The sequence below is a fragment of the Aquarana catesbeiana genome, linkage group LG02, assembly GCF_042186555.1.
Source record: "Aquarana catesbeiana isolate 2022-GZ linkage group LG02, ASM4218655v1, whole genome shotgun sequence".
NCBI lineage: Eukaryota > Metazoa > Chordata > Amphibia > Anura > Ranidae > Aquarana > Aquarana catesbeiana.
In genome coordinates, this window is record NC_133325.1 from 165,485,033 (window position 1) to 165,501,645 (window position 16,613).

At 46.4% G+C, this 16,613-nt stretch overlaps 2 protein-coding genes across 2 annotated transcripts in view; both read right to left on the reverse strand.

The window, feature by feature from the left end:
• LOC141127385 (glycoprotein-N-acetylgalactosamine 3-beta-galactosyltransferase 1-like) overlaps positions 1–16,613 on the reverse strand; it is a 145,161-nt gene that overhangs the window by 118,152 nt on the left and 10,396 nt on the right. The gene's annotated exons all lie outside the window — the stretch shown is intronic.
• The window catches only part of LOC141127386 (glycoprotein-N-acetylgalactosamine 3-beta-galactosyltransferase 1-like), a 119,591-nt gene continuing 118,610 nt past the window's right edge, over positions 15,633–16,613 (reverse strand). The window contains exon 4 of the mRNA XM_073613749.1: positions 15,633–16,227. Within this exon, the coding sequence (XP_073469850.1) occupies positions 16,072–16,227 (156 nt within the window). The 3' untranslated portion in view covers positions 15,633–16,071. The remainder of the gene's footprint in view (positions 16,228–16,613) is intronic.

Consider the following 16,613-nt stretch of genomic DNA (forward strand, 5'->3'; position numbering starts at 1 on the left):
GTACAGGTGGTTCACATCTGTGCTCTGTGGTGCACAACAAGAACTAGATGTGTTGCAGTCAGGGCCGGATTAACATAAGGGCTAGTGGAGCTGCAGCTCCAGGCCCCTCCCTCAATATAGGCCCATGTCAGTGGCTTATCAATATCTGTGTGCCTTCCTGCTCAGTTTGAAGCTGTGGAGCTTGGTGTAAGTGGAGCTGGATTAAGTGGGAGTTAAAAACAAGTGTTAGAGTATACAAGTCTTGCTGTCTGTTGGTGTGTGTTGCTGTCTGTTGGTGTGTGTTGCTGTCTGTTGGTGTGTGTTGCTGTCTGTTGGTGTGTGTTGCTGTCTGTTGGTGTGTGTTTGCTGTCTGTTGGTGTGTGTTTGCTGTCTGTTGGTGTTTGCTGGGTTGCATTTTGGGGACTTTTCCTTTAAGTTTTTAATTTGCCTTTTGCTGTCACTTTTTAAATAGCTTTTTTTTTTTTTTTCTTGTTTCATCAGTCTATCAATTAAGGGGTGTGGTTAATTGCTCACAGGTGCCTATTTAACTTGTTGTAGGACTCAGTCTGAGCGTGCTCAGTTTGAAGCTGTGGAGCTTGGTGTAAGTGGAGCTGGATTAAGTGGGAGTTAAAAACAAGTGTTAGAGTATACAAGTCTTGCTGTCTGTTGGTGTGTGTTGCTGTCTGTTGGTGTGTGTTGCTGTCTGTTGGTGTGTGTTTGCTGTCTGTTGGTGTTTGCTGGGTTGCATTTTGGGGACTTTTCCTTTTAGTTTTTAATTTGCCTTTTGCTCTCACTTTTTAAATAGCTTTTTTTTTTTTTTTTTTCTTGTTTCATCAGTCTATCAATTAAGGGGTGTGGTTAATTGCTCACAGGTGCCTATTTAATTTGTTGTAGGACTCAGTCTGAGCGTGCTCAGTTTTAAGCTGTGGAGCTTGGTGTAAGTGGAGCTGGATTAAGTGGGAGTTAAAAACAAGAGTTTAAAACAGGAGGTTATAACAGGGGTCATAGTACCTGTGTAGTGTGAGTATCTGAGTGTTGTCTGAGTAGTGTGTGTGGATCGTTAGTACTTGTGTATTGTGTACCTGTGTATTGTCTTGTCGTGTACCTGTGTATTGTCTTGAGTATTAGTGCCAGGAAGCTAGTTGTTAGGTAATTTGGACAGGGTAAAATCCCCAAATCCTCACCAAATTTAATAGGTACGATGCCCGGCGGGTGTGGAGAGGCGACTCTTTGTACATCTTGCCGCATATATGCGTTCCTTGATCATCCGATCGAGGGCGAATACTGCTGTGCAAAATGTAAGCACATTGTTTCCCTGGAAGCCCAGGTTCTGAATCTGGGGAAGCAACTGTCAGCACTGAGAAGTCCCTCCATACTAAAGGTGAGCCAGGAACGTACACGGCAGGTGCCGGCAGGGGCCAGCACAGAGGCGGGTGGAGACAAAGAGGAGCAGGCACTAGCAAAGAGTAGATGGGTGACAGTCAGGAGGGGTAGAGGGGGAAGTGCCAGGGAGGCCGATCCAGGACTGGAGCATCCCAATAAGTACGCTCCATTGAGTGACATTGGTGTAACCAGTCAGGGACCAGCACTGCTGGAGATGAGGGACTCTCCTAGCTGCCAGGGGAAGAACTCCTCCAGTGAGAGTGGGGGGGCAGCAAAGGGAAAGGAAAGACAGATTCTTGTGGTAGGGGACTCAATTCTTAGAAGGACAGAGAGGGCAATCTGTAACCAAGACCTGAAGCGCCGAACAGTATGTTGTCTACCGGGCGCTCGGGTTCGGCACATCACGGATCTTGTGGACAGATTACTGGGAGGGGCTGGGGAAGACCCGGCTGTCATGGTGCACGTTGGCACCAATGACAAAGTCAGAGGCAGATGGAGTGTCCTAAAGAACGATTTTAGGGACTTAGGAGCTAAATTGAGGAAAAGGACCTCCAAGGTAGTGTTCTCAGGAATACTACCAGTACATCGAGCCACACCAGAGAGGCAGAGGGAGATTAGGGAAGTAAACAAGTGGCTGAAGAGCTGGTGTAGTAAGGAGGGGTTTGGGTTCCTGGAGGACTGGGCCGACTTCTCAGTCGGTAACTGGTACTATAGAAGGGACGGACTGCACCTAAATGAGGAGGGTGCAGATCTGCTGGGAATGAAGATGGCCAAAAAGTTAGAGGGGTTTTTAAACTAGGCGATGGGGGGGAGGGTCCATCGACAGTGATAGCCAGCGCGGAAGATATTCCAGAGGGTAGTATTGGGGGCATTAGTGGTAGGTTAACCAAAGCACAAAAACACAAGGTGAGTATAGTAGCAAGTCCAAGTTGCAATCTTGAAACACCCAATACGAGGACAATATGCGACCAGTCTAAACTATGTGGCATGTTCACCAATGCCAGGAGCCTGGCGGACAAGATGGGTGAACTAGAGATACTGTTGTACAAGGAGGATTTGGATTTTGTGGGAATTTCAGAGACCTGGTTCAACAGCTCTCATGATTGGCTGGCAAACATTCAAGGGTATACCCTATACCGCAAGGACAGAGAGTGTAAAAAAGGGGGAGGGGTATGCCTATATATCAAGAATAATGTACAAGTGAATGTGAGAGATGACATCACTGAGGGGGCTAGGGAGGAGGTGGAATCTTTATGGGTAGAGCTCCAAAGGGATGAAGCTAAGGGGAAAATAATACTGGGAGTATGCTATAGGCCCCCTAACCTGAGGGAGGAAGTGGAGACGGATCTCCTATCACAAATTGGATTAGCAGCAAGGATGGGAAGTGTTATCATAATGGGGGATTTTAATTATCCAGACATAGACTGGGCGGAGGGAACCGCGCATTCATTTAAGGCTCGCCAGTTCCTTAGTGTCTTGCAGGACAATTTCATGGGTCAGATGGTAGACGCACCAACTAGAAATAAAACATTACTAGATCTACTGATTACCAACAATACAGACCTGATAACAGATGTGGAAATACGGGGCAATTTAGGTAACAGCGATCACAGGTCAATTAGTTTCAGTATAAATCACACAAATAGGAGATATGAAGGGAACACAAAGACACTGAATTTCAAAAGAGCCAACTTCCCTAAACTACAAACCTTGCTAAAAGGCATAAATTGGGATAAAATATTAGGAACAAAGAATACGGAGGAGAGATGGGTTTGCTTTAAGAGCATATTAAATAAGGGCATTAGCCAATGTATCCCATTGGGTAATAAATTTAAAAGAGCGAACAAACATCCTGGATGGCTTAACTCCAATGTAAAAATGCATATAAAAGCAAAGGAGAAGGCCTTCAAAAAATACAAGGTTGAGGGATCATCCACAGCATTCAGAATTTATAAAGAATGCAATAAGAAATGTAAGGGTGCAATTAGGTTGGCTAAGATAGAACATGAAAGACACATAGCGGAGGAGAGCAAAAAAAATCCCAAGAAATTCTTTAAGTATGTAAACAGTAAAAAAAGGGAGGACAGACCATATTGGCCCCATAAAGAATGAGGAAGGACATCTGGTTACAAAGGATGTGGAGATGGCAAAGGTATTGAATTTATTCTTCTCCTCAGTCTTCACGAGTGAATCGGGGGGCTTCAGTAACCAAAACTGCAGTGTTTATCCTCATGACACAACACAGGAAGCACCTACATGGTTAACAGAGGACGGAATTAAAATTAGACTTGAGAAACTTAACATTAATAAATCACCGGGACCAGATGGCTTGCATCCGAGGGTACTTAGGGAACTCAGTCAGGTGATTGCCAGACCGTTGTTCCTAATTTTTACAGACAGTCTATTGACTGGAATGGTACCAGCTGATTGGAGAAAAGCCAATGTAGCACCAATATTTAAAAAGGGCCCAAAAAACATCCCTGGGAATTACAGACCAGTTAGCCTAACATCAATAGTATGTAAACTCTTGGAGGGGATGATAAGGGACTATATACAAGATTTTAGTAATAAGAATGATATCATTAGCAGTAATCAGCATGGATTCATGAAGAATCGTTCTTGCCAAACCAATCTATTAACCTTCTATGAGGAGGTGAGTTGCCATCTAGATAAAGGAAGGCCCGTAGACGTGGTGTATCTGGATTTTGCAAAAGCATTTGACACAGTTCCCCATAAACGTTTACTGTACAAAATAAGGTGCGTTGGCATGGACCATAGGGTGAGTACATGGATTGAAAACTGGCTACAAGGGCGTGTTCAGAGGGTGGTGATAAATGGGGAGTACTCAGAATGGTCAGGGGTGGGTAGTGGGGTTCCCCAGGGTTCTGTGCTGGGACCAATCCTATTTAATTTGTTCATAAACGACCTGGAGGATGGGATAAACAGTTCAATCTCTGTATTTGCAGACGATACTAAGCTAAGCAGGGCAATAACTTCTCCGCAGGATGTGGAAATCTTGCAAAAAGACCTGAACAAATTAATGGGGTGGGCGACTACATGGCATATGAGGTTCAATGTAGAAAAATGTAAAATAATGCATTTGGGTGGCAAAAATATGAATGCAATCTATACACTGGGGGGAGAACCTCTGGGGGAATCTAGGATGGAAAAGGACCTGGGGGTCCTAGTGGATGATAGGCTCAGCAATGGCATGCAATGCCAAGCTGCTGCTAATAAAGCAAACAGAATATTGGCATGCATTAAAAGGGGGATCAACTGCAGAGATAAAACGATAATTCTCCCGCTCTACAAGACTCTGGTCCGCCCGCACCTGGAGTATGCTGTCCAGTTCTGGGCACCAGTCCTCAGGAGGGACGTACTGGAAATGGAGCGAGTACAAAGAAGGGCAACAAAGCTAATAAAGGGTCTGGAGGATCTTAGTTATGAGGAAAGGTTGCGAGCACTGAACTTATTCTCTCTGGAGAAGAGACGCTTGAGAGGGGACATGATTTCAATTTACAAATACTGTACTGGTGACCCCACAATAGGGATAAAACTTTTTCGCAGAAGAGAGTTTAATAAGACTCGTGGCCACTCATTACAATTAGAAGAAAAGAGGTTTAACCTTAAACTACGTAGAGGGTTCTTTACTGTAAGAGCGGCAAGGATGTGGAATTCCCTTCCACAGGCGGTGGTCTCAGCGGGGAGCATTGATAGCTTCAAGAAACTATTAGATAATCACCTGAATGACCGCAATATACAGGGATATGTAATGTAATACTGACACATAATCACACACATAGGTTGGACTTGATGGACTTGTGTCTTTTTTCAACCTCACCTACTATGTAACTATGAGCCCTATGTGCACTGCACACATCGAGGAGACAAGAGTTAGTCAGTGCAGCCGAGTCTTGTCTCTGCCGATGCCTGACTCCTATCACAGGATCTGTTACACTCACACAGATCCTCAGTGTCTGGGAGCTGTCGGGGGGAGGGGCACTGATGTTGTTCTAACCAGCAGAAGCCCGGGAGGAAGGACATCTCCCATACTGTTGAGATAAGGTTAGTAAATTTGTAAGGGAGGTGTTGTGTAATTATTGTTCTAGGGGACAGACTGCTGCTTCCTCCCATGTCTCTTGTGCCCAGTGCCCACCATGTCATGTGCTGTGCATTGCAGTGCCCACTATGTAATGTGCAGTGCCCACCATGTCGTGCTGTGCCTTGCAGTGCCCACCATGTAATGTGCTGTGCCCACCATATCATGTCATGTGCATTGCAGTGCCCCCATGTAATTTGCTGTGTCCAGTATGTCATGTGCTGTGAATTGCAGTGCCCCCATGTAATGTGCTGTGTCCAGTATGCCATTTGCTGTGCATTGCAGTGTGCACCATGTCATGTGCTGTACATTGCAGTGCCCACCATGTAATGTGCTGTGCCCACCATGTCATGTGCTGTGCATTGCATTGCCCTTTATGTGATTTGCAGTGCCCACTATGTCATGCTGTGCCTTGCAGTGCCCACCATGTCGTGCTGTGCCTTGCAGTGCCCACCATGTCATGTGCTGTGCCCACCATGTAATGTGCAGTGCCCACCATGTCATGTGATGTGCCATGCAGTGCCCGCCATGTCATGTACTGTGCCATGCAGTGCTCGCCATGTAATGTGCAGTGCCCACCATGTCATGTGATGTGCCATCTAGTGCCCACCATGTCATGTGCAATGCCCACCATGTCATGGGCTCTGCCATTCAGTGCCTGTCATGTAATGTGCAGTGCCCACCATGTCATGTGCTGTTCCTTGCAATGCCCGCCATGTAATTTGCAGTGTCCACCATGAAATGTGCTATGCCATGCAGTGCCCACCATGTAATGTGTTGTGCCCACCATGTAATGTGCTGTGCCATGCAGTGCCCACCATGTAATGCGCTGTACCCATCATGTAATGTGCTGTGCCATGCAGTGCCCACCATGTAAATTGCATTGCTGTGCAGTGCCCACCATGTCATGTGCTGTGTTGTGCCAACCATGTAATGTGCTGCGCCATGCAGTGCCTACCATGTAATGTGCTGTACTCACCATGTAATGTGCTGTACATTGTCCACCATGGCATGTGCCGTGCAGTACCCACAATGGAATGTGCTATGCAAGGCTCACCATGTCATGTGCAGTGTCCACCATTTAATGTGGTGTGCTCACAATGTAATGTGCTGTGTCGTGCAGTGCCCACCAATGTGCCCAATGGAATGTGGTGTGCAGGGCTCACCATGTCATGTGTGAGGTCCACCATTTAATGTGCTGTGCTCACAATGTAATGTGCTGTGCTGTGTCTTTGCAGTGCCCACCATGCCATGTGCAGTACCCACCATATAATGTGCTGTGCCCACCATATAATGTGCTGTGCAGTGCCCACTTGTAATGTGCAGTGCCCACCATGTAATGTGCTCAGCTGTGCCCGCCATGTCATGTGCTGTGCCCACCGTGTGCATGTGCTGTGTTGTGCCCACCATGCAATGTGCTGTGTTGTGCAGTACCAACCATGTCATGTGCTGTGCCCACCATATAATGTACTATGCCTACCTTGTAATGAGCTGTATTGGGCGGTGCCAACCGTGTAATGTGCTCTGCCCGCCATGTAATGTACTGTGCTTTGCCCACCATTAAATGTGCTGTATCCATGTATCCACCATGTAATGTGTTGTGCCAACCATGTTATGTACTGTGCTATTCCCCCCACCCCTGTAATGTACTATGCTGTGCCCCCCACAGTCTCACCCCCTCACTCTCACCCCCCCCTCTCTCTCTCTCTCTCTCTCTCTCTTTCACCCCCTCACACCCTCTCTCTCTCATCACTCTCTTTCACCATGTTCTCTCTCTCTCTCTCCCCCTTCGCCCCCTACCACCCTCTCTCTCTTTCACCCTCTCTCTATTCCCCTTTTTCTCACCCCCTCTCTCTCATCCTCTCTCTCCCACCCCCCTCTCTCTCTCATTCACCCCCTTTTTCTCTATTTCCCCCCTCCTCTCATCCCCTCTCTTTCAACCCCCTATCTTGCTATCACCCCCCCCCCCCCTCTCTCTCGTCCCCTCTCTCTCACCCCTCTCTCTTTCATTCACCCCCTTTCTCTCTATTTCCCCCTCCCTCTCATCCCCTCTCTTTCAACCCCCTATCTTGCTATCACCCCCCCCCCCCTCTCTCTTAACCTCTCTCTCACACTCCTCTCTCTCTTTAATTTAAATTTAACAAAAAATTGTTTGCGTTTTCATTTTATTTATTTTCATAAAAAGGCCCACCAAAATCCTTAGCACCAGGCCCATGATGCTCTTAATCTGGCCCTGGTTGCAGTGCTCTGTGTTTATGCATTATGATGCCATTCAAAATTAAGTAGTTGTTTGTTGCAGCAATGCACGGTAGAATGCGCATTTTAACACACATTACTGAAACTCACTACCCTCAAAAACCCTAGTAGAGACAGTAATATAAGACTAGCTTTATAAATGTGTAAGGTAATGTGCCTTACCACAAAGCACAGTTAAAGATGATTGATGGTGTTACATTGCAGTGCCAATCATTTTTGAATAGCACTGCAATGGGTCTGCGGTAGAGCACACCACAGTACACAGAAGGGAACAATACACTGTGGTGTACTTAAAAAAAAATTAGGGCCCAGTCAGATTTGCGTGTTACCACATTGCAAAGAGAACCAAGCCATGCATTGTGGTGATTTAAATTTAAAAATACCTGTTTTGCTGTCCTTTGCCATGTGTTGGCAGTGCATTTAAAAAACCTTCAGTGTGCAGCTCCCCCCTCAGCCCCTCCTAATACTTACCTAAGCCCAATCCCGATCCAGCGATGTGCACGAGACCCAAGGCTCTCCTGGGTCTCTCCCTCCTGAGATGCAGCAGCAGGAACCATTGGCTCCCGCTGCTGTCAAGCTCCCGCTGCTGTCAATCACAGCCAGTGAGGCGAAGGCAGGGGGCAGGGCTGAGCCGAGCTCTCTGTGTCTTATGAACGCAGAGCAGAGAGCTGGCTTGGAAATGAGCATGCATGAGTACCCCCACAGCAAGCGGCTTGCTATGGGGGCACTTAACAAGTACCCTTCCTTGTTTACCTAGATGTCAGTTAGACTGTAAAGTGTGTATTAATAAAAACACATAGTAACTTACATCTAGGTAAACAAGGAAGGGTACACCTGTGGGTAAATGCTCTGTGGGGCATCCATCACACTGGTCAGTAGAAGGTATGCTGTTTTAAGCTGTCTAGTACATTAAGTACATCAAGAAAGAAAAATGAGATCGAGAAAAAAAACAAAAAAACGAAGGAAACGAGGAGACAATAAAGAGAGCATAAAAGAGAAATTGAAATGGAAGTGGAAGAGGGTCAGCTGAGGTCCCAGTAGGGGATAGATGGGTATTGAATCCACAGGTCCCACGTTTTATCAGATTTAGTGGTATTGTTATAAAGCATGCAGGTACATTTGTCATTAACCATGATCCAATTCAATTTTCTTTTAATGTAGTCAAATGGCAACACCGATTGTTTTTAATGTTTAGCAATAGTGCTCCTTGGCAGTTTTAACCACTTATGGACCGCCCGCCGCAGTTTTACGTCGGCTGTTTGAAGGAGGATATCGTTGTTATGTCAGCAGCTAGCTGCCATAACCCCAGTATCCCCTTCTTCAGCAGGCGGTCCGTTACAAGATAAAAGTGGTCTCTGCGGCGAGATCACTTTTATCGGCGGAGGGAGAGGGCCCCCCCATTCCGCTGGGATCCGGTGCCCTCCACCGCTTACGGGAGCTGTCAGCAGCGGCGGAGGCAATCGAGTCCTGTCTCTAGCTGGGTATGGAGATGAGTGAGGGGAAGATGGCCCCCACCCGTCTCCATACAATTGCTGAGTGACGTCAAAATGTCACTTCCGCCCACAGCTCTTTTTTTTTTTTAAATCAAAAAGGTTTTATTGAACATTCACATATTTTCCAACAATAATCAGTACTCAGTTTGCAATTACAGATACATTGTTATTTCCTATTCGGTTCATGTACAGTATTTATTTCAACTGATCTATCAACTTAATGCATTTCTCCAGCCATCAATAGTTCACCTCTCCCCGGTTCCACCCCCCCGCCCGCACAATCTGTATTATACACTCTGTCTTGCATCCCCTCGTCCTGTTTAAAGAGATTGCAGGAGCCTGGACATCACTAGCTCTCTCGGGCTTAATCCTGGTGTGTCTAGCCATTTGGACCAAATCCGTTCAAACCTGCCCGGGCACCCCCTATGTTGGCATATGTATTTTTCCCTTATGAGGGTTTGTCCCATGTGTTCCACCCAGGAGCAGCTAGTAGGTGGCCGCGTAGATTTCCAGCCTATGAGGATGAGTTTCCTGGCCTGGAATAGAGCTCTGGAGAACGCGACCCTGACCGATTCCTCAGGGATCTCCTCCTCCAGGACCCCCAGTATACAACACATAGGATCTATGGGAACCTTTGTCTAAAATACCCCATTGAGCGTGCCCATCACCTCACTCCAGTATCGGTGGAGCTTCAGACATCTCCATAGGAGGTGGATAAGGTCCCCTTCGTGCTGTCGACAATGGGAACATAGAGGATCTGCCGCCTTGCCCGTTCTAAACAACTTTTTCGGGGTATAGTGCACTCTCAGTGCTATGAACAATTGGGAAACCTTTTGTGCGACATTAAAGGGAACACGTGGATATGGATTGTAGGGCCTCCTCTCACTGCTCACCTGTGATCTGGCCAAAGTCCCCCTCCCAAGCAGATGCTGCATTGCAAGAGTAGGCCCGCAGGTGTCTTGCTAGTAACATCTGATAGCACTGAGATATAATTCCTTTGGTTACACTACTGGACTGCAGCACATGGAACACAGGAGTGGGCGACAATGTCCACCCATCAGCGTCCCCCTGCGCGGCGACCGCATGTCGCAATTGAAGGTATGAATAAAACATGTTATCCGCCAAGTTAAATTTGGCCTGCAGTTCTATAAAGGAGAGTAGTTTACCGTTCCCAAATATATGTGAAAGCAGTTTTCCCCCGTATTTGCGCCATCTAGGCCCTTGTATTAATTTTTCCAGCTCAGTATAAGAGCGGTTGCCCCATATTGGACTGAAATCAGTGAAGCCTTGCACCCCTTGGAGTTGTCTGACCTTATTCCATATTTTCTGTACTAGCGACAGCGTTGGGGTCTGTTTATTGGATTTTGCAAACAGTTGTGCTTCAAGGCCCATGGGAATGGTCTCCGCTCCAGAGGCTATCAACATCATCCGCGCCGCCGAGCCCTTTGGCTCTGGAGTCATGGAGCTGACCAGCTGTTGCAATTGGGACGCTATATATAGTACAACCAGGGGTTGGGAACCGCCAACCCCCCGTTGTCCTTCGACTGCTGTAGCTGTTCTAGCTTAATTCTGGGGTGTTTGTTATTCCATAGTAATCGACGAAAGAGTGTGTTTACTATTCTGAAAATTTTAAGAGGAATTACAACCGGTGTATTGTGTAGGAAGTATAGCAACTGTGGCATTAAGATCATTTTAATTAAGTTGGCCTTGCCTGCTAAGGACATCTTCAAGTTGTTCCAAGTGTTTATTTTGTCTCGAAAACGGGACAGCAAGGGATAGATATTTAAGGAACAGTAGTCTCCAATCCTGGGTGCTACTTGTATGCCCAGATATTTGAAACTAGTGACCAGAGGGATGGGGCAATGGTCAGGAAGCGCAACCCCATGATCTCCGTCCAACACCATCAGGGCTGACTTGGACCAGTTTATGGTTAACCCGGAGTAGTGACCAAACAGTTTAATTATAGACATCACCTCTAATAGTGAGTGACTTGTGTCCCTCAGAAAGAGTAACATGTCGTCCGCGTACAACATTATTTTTTCATGCAGACTTCCATATTGGAACCCCTGTATCTGGGCACTGTCTCTTATCAGGGCTGCTAGTGTCTCTATTGCGATCGCAAAGAGCAGCGGGGACAGAGGGCAACCTTGCCTTGTCCTCCTGCCCAGGACGAAGGCTTGTGAAACTCTGTCCGCCATTCTAATATTGGCCTAAGGGGATGCATACAGTAACTTAACCCAAGCTATAAAGCGTTCTCCAAAGCCAAATTTTCCCAATACTGCCCACAGATATCTCCAGCTGACGCTGTCAAAGGCTTTATTGGCGTCGAGAGACAGCAGTGCCCTTTGACCCCCGTTATCTGCTTGCATTTGCATGTTTAGGAACAGTCTCCTAAGATTTGTGGCCGTGGAATTTTGCGGCATGAAGCCAGCCTGATCCTGGTGTATAATGGAGGAGATGATCCCATTGACCCGAAGCGCCAAGACCTTGGCTAGGATCTTTACGTCACTCTGGAGTAACGAAATAGGTCTGTAGGAGCTGGGGTCAACCGGATCCTTCCCCTGTTTAAGCAGTAGAATTACATTCGCTTTTGCCATAGATTCAGGGAGTCTACCTGCTTCCAGGCAAGCATTAAAAACCTTTAGCAGTTCAGGAAGCATCTGTTCACCATATTGACTAAATACCTTCATGGGGAGGCCATCCTCACCCGGTGCCTTACACATGGGAAAAGAGCAGGCTGCCGTCTGAAGCTCCTCCAAAGTTATAGGAGCATCCAACTGTTTTTGAGCCGCTGCTGACAAAGAAGGTAAATCAACTTTTGAGATATACGCGGTTAGATCTGCATCCGAGTAAGCATTCCTCGGTCTATACAGGTCACCGTAGAAGGATGCCAGCTCGGAAATAACGACCTCCGGAGAATTAACTACTTTCCCAATGGCAGCACGAATAGCTCCAATGGCCGGTGACTGCTGTTGAGATCGTGCAATTTTAGCAAGTAGGCGGCCCGTCTTTTCCCCCTCCTCGTAGAACGCCAGCTTCATAAAGAGCCTCTTTCGCTCCGCAGTGGAGGATCTCAGCCGGTCCAAGGAATCCTGGGCCGACATCCATGCCTCCCTAGCGGAGTCAGTAGGGTTAGGTTAATTCTAATTGCCTCACCAAGTCCCCTGCCTGTTCTAACAGGACCGAGGAGTTGTGTTTGATCTGCTGTATTTCCTGAATAAAAGTCCCTCTCAAGTGTGCTTTAAAGGTTTCCCATTTCAAATGAACATCAGTTAACTGTCGGTGCGCTTTAAAAAAAGCCCGGATCTGAGAGGCTATTCTTTCCTGTGAAGTGAAAAGCTTTAACCAGAAAGCATTTAACTTCCATGGGGCTCTGGGTAAGTTACTAGGGGGTCGGGTAGCTAGCCATAAAACTAATGGAGAGTGATTGTATACAGTTTACAATACAAAAACACAAATCTTCCAGATATGTCTATCAGGGAGTCCAGTTCCTGGTATACTAGGGCTTTATGTATCAATACACTCACTCTGCGTGAAAAAGCAGAGTAAGTGGAGTGATAAGCTTTACCCACCCAGGCGTATTGTAAAAAGCTGACCGTATTGACCTGCAGGTGGGTTTCCTGCAAGCCGATTATGGCCGGGTGGAACTTTCGCAGTCCAGTTGAAATCATAGATCTTTTTAACGGATCATTCACTCCCCGGACGTTTCAGGACACTATGGGTGTATCAGACATTGCGAAAATTTAGACCATTTCTTATAAGAATAATATATCCCTGTCCTGTATCACTGGGTGATGCACCCGGGGACTTCCAAGCTGCAGTCCATGTGCAAGCTGACATGGCCAACCGGCCGTGTGGAACGCGGGACAGGTTGATGAGGCAGTTCATGCAGTGGAGAAGCATCAAATTTTCACAAAAGATATGTAAACTCAGTTGCAGAATAAAGCGAACCAAGCAGTAGAACCAGAGGTACAATAGATCTTGCAAAACAACTCCCGCTGGCGGTGCCGAGCGGAGGGGTATCAAATATTGCGGGGCTCTGTAGGCCCTAACCATGCCAACGGGGCACAAAAACTCAAGCTATATTAACAGTGGCAACTTGTTGAGTGCAGGAGTGGAGCGCAATCGCAATCCACCTGATTGGTTAAACAACGATTGTAAAGAGCTCATAAAATTGGTATCCAATCGCTTTTACTTGGTGTTAAGGTAAGGTCCTCTGTATAAGGAGCATTAACAATGGTAGAATGTGGGCACCCTTAATGCATGCAATAAGTGGGTTAAGTGAAGTCATCCTTCCTCATTTTCGCGTCTGCGGCGACGTAGGTCTTGTTCGTTCTGGTCCAGCCATCTTGCAGCATCTTGTGCGTTTTCGAAGAAGTGATTCTGGTCTCCGGCTGTAATTCGCAGCTTGGCGGGGAATAGCATCACATACTTAAGTTGTAATCGTTGCAGCCGTTTTTTGACATCTGCAAACTTGGATCTTCTGCGCTGCACTTCAGCTGAGAAGTCGGGATAGAAAGATATTTTGGTACCGTTAAACTGCACAGCCCCCTTTTCTCTGGCTAGACTTAGCACCACTTAACGGTCCCGATAGTTAAGGAGCCTGGCCAGCATCGCTCTGGGGGGGTTACCAGGTGGGAGAGGTCTTGGTGGTACATGATGCCCCGCTCCACCGCATAGAGGGGGGAGAAGGCCTCTTTGCCGAATATTTCCTGTAACCATCCTTCAACGAACACCGTGGGGACCTTGCCCTCTACCTTCTCTGGGAGCCCCACTATACGAACGTTGTTGCGTCTCAGGCGGTTCTCGATATCGTCAGTCTTTTCAAAGGCCTGGTGCGCATGTTGTGCGGCCCCCCTTACATCTCTGTTCAGGTGGGGCATCTGGTCTTCTATGTCACTTACCCTCCCCTCCACTGCCGTGGTTCTCTCCCTGATATTTTGAATGTCCTGGCGGAGGAGAGAGACAGTCTCCTTCAACCCCCCAAATTTTTCCTTAAGATCATTCACTGAGGCAGTACATCTGTGGACCGCATGAAGTATTTCACTGAGTGTAGGTTGAGGGGTGTCCTCCACCTGCATATCAAACAGGCCTGGCATGGGATCAGGGACAGACTCCATATTGTCAGTATCTTCCGGCCTGTCAGTGTTCCCCCTGCCTGCCTGCTCCATGGACACTGCAGGGAGCTGTGTGCTGTTCTGTGTGGAATCTGCAGAGCCTGCCAGCTTCTGTGCATAATATAGCATATCCCTGGATTGGTCTTTGGTCTTAGGGGGTTTCTGTGACTTACCCCCCTGCTCTGTCTTCTTGTCCTGGCCTTGTGGCGTTCTCTGCGGCTGAGATGTCCAGGCGCCATCTTGGAAGTCCGGAGCGGCCGAGGCCGCGGGTTCTCCGCGGTTCCCTCGGGTCATCATGCCCCAATCTGCTGCTGTATCTGTGTCCTGGAGTGACAGGGAGGCTGTGGGCAACGGTCAATGCGGTTTTTGGGCGCCGGGAGAAGCGAGGGAAGGATCAACAGCGGGAGCTCCGGTGAACAGGTCTGTTCACATGCCGCGCTAGGCCACGCCCCCCCGCCCACAGCTCTTAAAGGGCCATTTTTTTTAAATAATTTTTTTAAATGACAATTTTTTTTTTATTGCATTTTAGTCTAAATATGAGATCTCAGGTCTTTTTGACCCCAGATCTCATATTTAAGAGGTCCGGTCATGCTTTTTTCTACTACAAGGGATGTTTACATTCTTTGCAATAGGAATAAAAGTGACAAATTTAAAAAAAAATAAAAAAGGTATAAAAAAAAAAAAAAAAGGTAAAATAAATAAGAAAAAACATTTTTTTTTTTAAACGCGCCCTGTCCCGACGAGCTCAGAAGCGAACGCATACGTGAGTAGCGTCTGCATATGAAAACGGTGTTCAAACCACACATGTGAGGTATCGGTAGAGCGAGAGCAATAATTCTAGCCCTGGACCTCCTCTGTAACTTAAAACATGCAACCTGTAGAATTTTTTAACCGTCGCCTATGGAGATTTTTAAAGGCAAAAGTTTGTCGCCATTCCACGAGCGGGACATTTTGAGTATCAATTTACTCGGTGTAACTTTATCTTTCACAATATAAAAAAATTGGGCTAACTTTACTGTTGTCTTATTTTTTAATTCAAAAAAATGTATTTTTTTTTCAAAAGAAGTGCGCTTGTAAGACCACTGCGCAAATACGGTGTGACAGAAAGTATTGCAACGACCGCCATTTTATTCTCTAGGGTGTTAGAAAAAAAAATTTATAATGTTTGGGGGTTCTAAGTAATTTTCTAGCAAAAAAAAAATGTTTTTAACTTGCAAACAAATCTCAGAAAGAAGCTCGGTCCTTAAGGGGTTAATTTAAACAGATGTTTGCCATAAACAGTAATTATTTTTTAACATTAATAAATTAATTCACTTTTTTGTTTTATTTCAGCACTCCTTTTCATGAGCAGGGAGGGACTGAAGTCCTGTGTAGTCCGCACTTCAGCTGTTAGTCCCACACCATGGGAAGTGCACTGTGCAAGAAAAAAAAATGGACAGATCACTGAGAAAAAAATAAAAACACAGTTGGTGGGGTTTGTTTCTCTTTCTCTTCCTGGTGTCCGAAACGCCAGTGCTTCAGGAGGCTGGCACAGCCAAAGACGTTGTAGGCCCCATGCAGGGTGCTGGTGGGGCACGTATTGGGCACCAGGAAGTCTTAGTGCCATCACGTGACCCTGTATAGTACTGTATATCAGACGACCAGTTTACATCAATTGGGGGGATAGTAAAGAGAAATATTAGTTTTTCATTTCTTTGTAGTTGAACATGTTAAAGAAATATTTCCTGCTTCAGTCACATTCGAACTATAACACTGAAGTCGTCTTTTCTGGTAGTGATGGCTGATAACGGTACTGGTATCCATACCCTCTCAGGTGGTAGGTGAAATATTCCAAAGTGTGTATGAGTTCTGCATTCATATAATGATAAGATATGGCCAAGTCTGAGCAGCATTGGGGACCCTGGGAAATACAATATTGAGAAATTAGTTTAGATTGAGACATCCTAAGTCAACAATAGAAATTTAAAAAAGAGAAAAAAAAAGGCAAGAGCAATCAGCAATTTATAGCAAGCAGTTAGAACTGCTGCTCAATTAGACTTGCATAAACTGAAATCTCATTGGTTGCTATGGGTAACTGCTCTCTGCACATACTATTCCTAATTTTGCTCTTCCTTTTTAATTTAGGCCAAAAGAATGTGAGGAAACGGCCTTACACTGGAAGGAATCCTCACTCTCAAAGTAGTTTTCCAGATGGCTATTCAGCAGCAATCAGGCTCTTATATGGAGACATTTCAGGAGGAAAATGTGCAGAACTCAGATCACCCGCCGGGCGATCAGGGGGTTAAA